The 8,020-nt window shown below is 43.2% G+C and overlaps 1 protein-coding gene across 1 annotated transcript; it reads left to right on the top strand.

The window, feature by feature from the left end:
• Window positions 1-4,394: 4,394 nt before the first annotated feature.
• ZNF594 (zinc finger protein 594) lies at window positions 4,395-6,550 on the top strand. Its single transcript, XM_070395360.1, is given in 7 exon segments — window positions 4,395-4,558; window positions 4,727-4,893; window positions 4,895-5,126; window positions 5,129-5,212; window positions 5,215-5,368; window positions 5,370-6,390; window positions 6,392-6,550. Coding segments are annotated over 6 exon segments (1,797 nt in total). The 5' UTR covers window positions 4,395-4,558; window positions 4,727-4,746.
• The last annotated feature ends 1,470 nt before the right edge of the window (window positions 6,551-8,020 follow it).

Here is an 8,020-nt window from a genome sequence, read left to right as displayed (position 1 = left end):
ATGGCGGCGTGTAGGGGGCCCCAGTGGAGCGGGAGGCTGGGGTGGCCTCGCTGTGTTCACAGGGCTGGGGATCCCGGCACCCGGGTGTCCCCGGGAAGCGGGATGGAGAGCAGATCTCCCGAGGCAGGAGGCGGACCCCCTCTTTTCTCCAAGTGGGGAGAGGCTGGGGCCTCCGGATGTGGGTGCCTGATGCGTGGGGCTGGGCCTTCCCCCTCTTCGGGGTCTCGGTGTGCCCCGTCCACGGCCCTTCCCCCCCCCACCACCCCCCCTAGTATGTTCCAGCTTCTTCCTGTGGGTTTCGCAGACTGCATCTCCCCCAGACCTAGAATCACCCTCAGGCGTAAATTGACCCCATTCCGTGCCCAGCGCTGTGGCAGTCACGTTTGTAGGGGTAACTTAATGTACGAGATCTGGTTCCTGCGCTCCCGCTGGGGAGACTAAACTGAACGACGGTAATAAACTGTATGGTTCAGACATGTGCTAATATTTTATCTAAAATATTCGCACTGTTGGAGTTCAGAGGAGGGAGGGCTTTAGGCTGGTCTCTTCCTTGCAAAGGTTTGCGTGCATATCCTTTTAGGAGTAGCTCCAACAGTCATTTTCTTAGGGAAGCCTTCCAGGATTGCCACCTCCCTACCTCCATCTTTAGGTTTTTCATCTTTTTTAGCTTATTTAACTAGTGCTTACTTCGTGTCTAATTCATAAGCACTTAATTCCTTGTTTCAGGTGTGGGGGGCCGGAGGAGGGGGGCGCTGTTGTCTTCCAAGCCCCTCTCCAGGCAGGGACTCGATAGTTGTTTAGCAAAGCCTAATGCATACACAAGAATATGAATTAAAAAGGATGGAAATGGTTAGAAGGTACTAACTGAGCTGAGCCTGTAACAGTGGAAAGTAATTATGTAAGTCAGAGGTTGAAAAATGATGCCCCCCCCCTGGCCTGTAGATACATTTTCATAGCTCATGCTGTTTGTTTTTATTTAATTAGTGGCCAAAACTTTAAATCAGGCCATTTCTTTCACATCCACTCACACAAAAATCTAGATTTTTCAGTATTTCTTGAAAAATCAGATGTGGCCAAACAGGGCCCACATGCCTACATGGTGCTATTAGCAGGAGTTGAGTAGCAATTCACTCCTTTAGACTCTATAAATGTCCAAATCCCCGTCCCCACTAAATCCATTGTCTCCCTGAAGCAAAGTGTCAGTTGTCATTTATCTTCTAGTTTGCTTCATTCCTGATTAACTGCCTGGCCTCTTGCAGCCATTTGAGTTCCTAATTCCAGATGTAGATAGAGGTGAGTAGAAAGGGTATCACAAGTAGGAGAGTCATGGGCAGACAGATGGAATGGGGAGAAGCATCGTATACGGGAAAATTAGGATTCTAGAGCATAGGTTTGTTTTTAGGTGAATTATAGAGTAGAGCTATTGTTATGGGTTGAATTGTGTCCCTCCCCAAAAAAATATATTTGAGGCCCTAATCCCCAGTACCTTAGAAAGTGATCTTATTTGGAAATAAGGTTGTTGCAATGTAAATGGTAAGGTGATATGAATTAGGGGAATAGAATGGGCCCCTAATTCAATGTAACTGGTGTCCTTTCAGGAAGATGGCCATGTGAAGGGACAGACACAAGGAGAGCCCCATGAAGATTGGTGATGCATCTACAAAGCCAGGAACACAAGGATTGCCAGCTGTCACCAGAAGCTAACTAGGTGTGTGAGGCATGGGATAGTTGTCCCTCCGGGCCTGCAGAAGGAAGCCACCCTGCCAGCTTCTTCATTTCAGACTTCTAGCCTCCAGAACTGTGAGAATACATTTCTGTTGTTTTAAGCCTCCCAATTTGTGGGACTTTGTTATGACAGGCCTAGGATGCTAACACGGTGTTGTAAGTAAAAAAGAGGCTATTGTTTCCTTTAATAGATGATAGAAAATTCATGGTAGACTTTTTATCATTGGTGCCAAGGGAAGCAGTGTTTTAGAAAATTGTTTGTTCCAACAGTGTTACCAGTATATGTTTTTTATCCTTCATTTTATGTGGTATAGCAAGTTTATTGATTTGCAGATATTGTAGCAACCTTGCATCTCCAGAGTAAATCCCACTTAATTATAGTGTATGATCTTTCTTTCTTTTTTAAAAAATATATTTTATTGATTTTTTACAGAGAGGAAGGGAGAGGGATAGAGAGTTAGAAACATCGATCAGCCGCCTCCTGCACACTCCCTACTGGGGATGTGCCTGCAACCAAGGTACATGCCCTTGACCGGAATCGAACCTGGGACCTTTGAGTCCGCAGGCCGACGCTCTATCCACTGAGCCAAACCGGTTAGGGCCAATCGTTCTTTTAATGTATTGCTGGACCTGGTTTGCTAGTATTTTTTGAGAATTTTAGCATATATATTCATCAGGGATATTGACCTATAATTTTCTTTCTTTGTAGTATCTATCTGGTTTTCCAATTAAGATAATGCTGGCCTTGTAGAGTATTAGCAAACTTGCGTGTCTTCCCTCCTCTTGAACTTTTTGGAATAGTTTGAGAAGGATAGCTGTTAGTTCTTTGAATGTTTGGTACAATTCACCTATGAAGCCATCCAGTCCAGGACTATTGTTTGTAGGAAGTTTATCATTATTATTATTACTGCTTCCATTTCATTAGTTGTAATCTGTCTGTTCAGATTTTCTGATTCTTCCTGATTCAGTTTTGGAAGATTGTATGTTTCTAGGAATTTATCCATTTCATTCAGATTGTTGAATTTGTTGACATATGGTTGTTTGTGATATTTTCTTACAGTTCCTTATATTTCTGTGGAGTCAGTTGTTACTTTTCCTTTTGCATTTCTGATTTTATTTATTTGGGTCCTTTCTCTTTTTTTCTTGATGAGTCTGGTTAAAGATTTGTCAATCTTATCTTTTCAAAGAACCAGCTCTTGGTTTCATTGATTTTTTTTAAGACTCTATTTTGTTTATTTCTGCTCTGATCTTTATTATTCCTTTCTTCTACTTACTTTGGGATTTGTTTGTTGTTCTTTTCCTAGTTCCTTTATGTGTAAAGTTAGATTGAGATTTTTCTTGTTTCTTGAGGTAGGCATGTAATGCTGTGATTTTCTTTCTTTTTTTAAAAAATGTATTTTTATTGATTTCAGAGAGGGAGAGGGAGAGGGAGAGGGAGAGATAGAAACATTAATGATGAGAGAGAATCATTGATTGACTGCCTTCTGCACAACCCCCTACTGGGGATCGAGCTCACAACCTGGGCATGTGCCCTTGACCGGAATCAAACCCGGGATCCTTCAATCCACAGGCTGACACTCTCTCTACTGAGCCAAACCGGCTAGGGCTGTAATTTTCTTTCTTAGGACTGCTTTCTCTGTGCACCATAGGTTTTGAGTTATGTTCTCACTTTCAGTTGTTTCAAGGTACCTTTTGATTTCTTCCTTGATCTTGTTGTTAACCCATTCATTGTCTAGTAACATGTTACTTAGCCTCCATATCTTTGTGTGTTTTTCAGTTTTTCTCTTGTGATTGATTACTAGTTTCATACCATTATGGTCAGAGAAGATGCTTGATGTGATTTCAATCTTCTTAAATTTATTGGGACTTGTTTTGTGGCCTAACATGTAGTCTGTCCTAGAAAATGTTCCATGTGCACTTGGAAAGAATGCATATTCTGCTGTTTTGGGGTGAAATGCTCTGAGGTTAGTGTGTCATTTAAGGCCACTGTTTCCTTGTCTTGAAGATCTATCTATTGATGTAAATAAGGTGTTAAAATCCCCTACTCTGAAAGGTCAGCAAAAGGCCCAAGGCACCCAGAGATCTGCCAGATGTTATGGGGATACCTCTTCCCAGCTCTGGTGCGCTGGGCTTAGAAGCTCAGTGTGGGATTGAGACCCCATGCTCCTCAGGGGGAACCTTTTGCAGATGATATCCCTCTGGAATCTCAGCCACAATCCATGGGAGCAGGGCCAGTCCTTTTCACATCTCCATCCTTCCTACCAGTCTCAATATGGCTTCTTCTATAAATCCTTGGTTTTGCTTTGCTTATGCTACTGGATCTGGACCATTTCTCCTTTGCCAGCTGGCACAAGATTTAGATTTTTGCCAATAGAGGATGTTGGAGGGATAATGCAAGCCCATTGTAAAAGAAAGGGCCCTAGCCAGGTGTGGCTCAGTTGGTTGGAGCACCGCCCATACACTAAAAGATGGTGGTTCACTTTCCAGTCATATAAGTATGACTACTTACAGAACAGGTTGCGGGTTTGATCCCCTGTCAGGGCATGTGTGGGAGGCAACCAATCGATGTTTCTCTCTCATGTTGACATTTCTCTCTCTCTCTCTTCCTCTCTGTAAAAAAACAAATAGAAAGAAATGAAAAAGGAACTTCTCTTACTGGTGCTTTTTTATTATACACAGGATCCAGCAAATTTCTATCCCTTCAAATAGGCCACTGCCTGAGAACCAACTCCAGACTGCCGGCCTCCTCCAGTGAATTTTCCCACCACCCTACAGACCACTCCCACACAACAGCTCCAGCCTGCGCCTGACACATTTCTTCTCTGCCAGTAGGGTGCGTGTTCCTGTGGTAATCACAGTCTCTCTAAAAAGGTCTGAGTCTGGGCCCTCTGGTGTAGAGTCCTCCTCTAGTTTCTTTGTTCCTCCCTCTTAAACTTCCCAGCATAGTGAGAGATGATTTGTGTATTTTAGAAATTATATTATGGCCTACTTATCATTTCAGATTCTGAGACCAGGAATAAGATGAAGGACCGGAAGGCAAAGATGAAAATTTCTGAAGAAAAAGATTCAGCAAGGGTTGTATCAGGAAGACTCCAAAGACAGATCTCCCAGGAATGTGGGTTAGTTGAAACCAGTGACCTAGAACACAGGTCATTGAGGCATTGGGTTAAGCCCCTTAGGGGATACAGTGAGACAGCCCACTTCCCAAGAGAGAGGTATTAGGAAAGTAAATCTCATTACTAATGAAGCTGTTGCAGGAGAGAGGGGCTGTGAATGTAATGAAGGAGGAAAAACACTTTCTGCCAGAGGAAGATCCCACAGATATGAGGTTTGTGGACAGAGCTTCAAACAGAAATCAGAAGTAACTGAACATGAGAAAATTGATAATATCAAGAAAACCTATGATGTAGGGAGTGTGAAAAAACTTTTAACCAGGGCTCAAACCTGATTACACATCAGAGATTTCATACAGGAAAGAAACCTTATATATACATGAATGTGGGAAAGACTTCAATCAGAGCTCTAAGCTGGTTAGACATAAGAGAATCTACAGTGGCGAGAATCCCTATGAATGTAAAGAGTGTGGGAAAACCTTCAAGGTATGTAATGAGTGTGGGAAGGTCTTTAATCAAAGCTCAGATCTTACATCACAGAATTCACACAGGAGAGAAACCCTATGAATGTTTTGAATGTGGACAAACCTTCAGTCAAAGTTCACACCTTGTCACACATCAGCAAATTCATTCTGGAGAGAAACCAAGTGTAATGAATGTGAAAAAGGCCTTCCAGCAGCGTTCAGACCTTACTGAACACTAGAGACTCCACAGTGGAGAGAAACACCATGAATGTTGTGAATGTGGGAAATCCTTCAGTTGGCACATAGCTTTCCTGAAACACCAGAGACTGCATACCGGAAAGAAACTTGAATGTGAAAAAGCATGCACTTCTGTCTTGGACCTTATCAAACAACAGAGAATTCATAGGGAAGAAAAACCTTTGTAATGTACTGAATGTGGAAAAACTTTCTGGGGAAATTCAGATCTAATTTGGCATTGGATAATTCATACTGGAGAGAAACCCTATGAGTGCAGTGAATGTGAGAAAGCCTTTAGCCAGAGGTCTTACCTTGTTACACATCAGAAAATTTATACTGGAGAGAAACCCTATCAGTGCAAAGAATGTGGGAAAGTCTTCCGGCAGCGTTCACTCCTTAATCAATATCTGAGAATCCACAGTGGTGAGAAACCCTATGAATATAAGGAATGTGGAAAACCATTCATCCGGCACACAGCTTTTCTCAAACATCAGAGACTTCAAACTGGAGAGAAAGTTAAAGAAAGTGAGAAAACATTCAGCAAGGATGAGTTGTTTAGAGAAGAGCAAAGAATTCACCAAGAAGAGAACGCTTATCAGTGTGGTAGAACTTTCCAAGGCAGCTCAGACCTCATCACTCATCATTTAACTCATATGGGAGAGAAACCATATGAATGTAAAGAATGTGGGGAAACTTTCCATCAGGGCTCAGACCTTATGAAACATCATAGAATTAACAGTGGAGAAAAACTTACATTCAGCTCGGATCTTATTAAACACTATTGTGTTCGTACTGGAGAGAAATCCTATGGGTGCCTTGATTGTGGGAAGGCCTTCAATCAGAACTCACACTTTATTTAGTCACCAGAGAATTCACACTGGAGAGAAACTCTTTGAATGTCGCAGATGTGGGAAGGCCTTCAGGGAGCACACAGCTCTTAAACATCAGAAACTTCACACTGGAAAGGAACCTGGGGAATGTGAGAGAATCTTCAAGCAGGACTTATTCTAGTAGGTAGCAGAAACCTAATGAATGTAGAAAAAGCCTGGTAGAGACCATATCTTATTGCACTATAGAGGATTTTTATTAATGAAAACCATTTGAAGAAAGGAAAACATTAGAAGAATCCTACTAGATGGAAAACATTTAAGTGTGATCAGATGGTAAGCTCTTGGACATAATAGCCTTTTCTGCCTCAGAATTGACACTGGAGTATGGTCCCCAGGATGTAATTGCTTCAGAATGTCTTAGGAAACTTCTATCGTTATTAAAACCACTAGAAATTACTTTAGCAACAACCTTAAAACTAAATTCTTCATGAAAGGAGCCCTTTCAATCTTGACTACCTAGTCCAGTGACAAGTATAAATCTGCTTTAAGTACTTTAGGGTGATTAAATCTTTGGGATGAATTCTCCCCCTTAGGTATGTGTTTTACATATGTTCCCTTTTTTCTTCCTTATAAAAATACTAGTGGCCCAGTGCACAAAAATTCATGCACTTGGCTGGGGGGTCCCTCAGCCTGGCCTGCCCCCTCTCACAGTCTGGGAGCCCTCAGGGGATGTCCTATCGATGGCATAGGCCCGCTCCCTGCAGTCTGGCCTCCCTCTACAGGAGGCGACCGGGCCCATCAGGGGAAGGCACCCCCCCCCCCCCCCATCACCCTGCCACTGCTGCTGCCTCTGGCCTCCCTCTGTGGGAGGCGACCGGGCTGATCAGGGGAAGGCACTGCCCCACTGCTGCTGCCACTGCCGGCCACCGAGGCTGCCGGCCCTCCTCGGCCCTCGCAGCCGCTGCGGCTTGTCCGGAAGACATCTGGTCTATCCAGTCTAATTCGCATGTTACCCTTTTATTATTATAGATGCTTATACATATGTGAAAATGCTAACTGGAGCCGAAACCGGTTTGGCTCAGTGGATAGAGCGTCGGCCTGCGGACTGAAAGGTCCCGGGTTCGATTCCGGTCAAGGGCATGTACCTTGGTTGCGGGCACATCCCCAGTAGGGGGTGTGCAAGAGGCAGCTGATCGATGTTCCTCTTTCATCGATGTTTCTAACTCTCTATTCCTCTCCCTTCCTCTCTGTAAAAAATCAATAAAATATATTTTAAAAAAAAAAGAAAAAGAAAATGCTAACTGGAATGAACTACTTGGGAGGAAACAAAAAAATAATAGAAGTGAATTGACAACAGGATAACTGAAGGCCAGGACAAAAGAGCTAAGCGAGTAGTTTCCCAAAGAAAGAGTAGTGACTACTAGTAGTATCAGGAAATGAAAGAGCAAGGGACAGGAGAGCAAGAGGTTTTGGGAACAGGGTAAGACTGAGTGCCAGAGTGGAGCACTCAGATGACATGAGCTGGTGGGAATTAGAAGCATCGGTTGTGGAAGGTCAGATTACAGGGAGAGTGGTTTTGTCTTGAACCGGAACTTTGTAATTGGGCACAGCTTATTTAAGAATTGGGTCTAAATAGAACTCTGAAAAGAGG

The sequence above is a fragment of the Myotis yumanensis genome, unplaced genomic scaffold (assembly GCF_028538775.1).
Source record: "Myotis yumanensis isolate MYYU_CA2020_CCGP unplaced genomic scaffold, mMyoYum1.0.hap1 SCAF_16, whole genome shotgun sequence".
In the NCBI taxonomy this organism is placed as follows: Eukaryota; Metazoa; Chordata; class Mammalia; order Chiroptera; family Vespertilionidae; genus Myotis; species Myotis yumanensis.
Note: the sequence above shows the minus strand (reverse complement) of the source record. Positions and strands in the feature narration are given on the sequence as shown.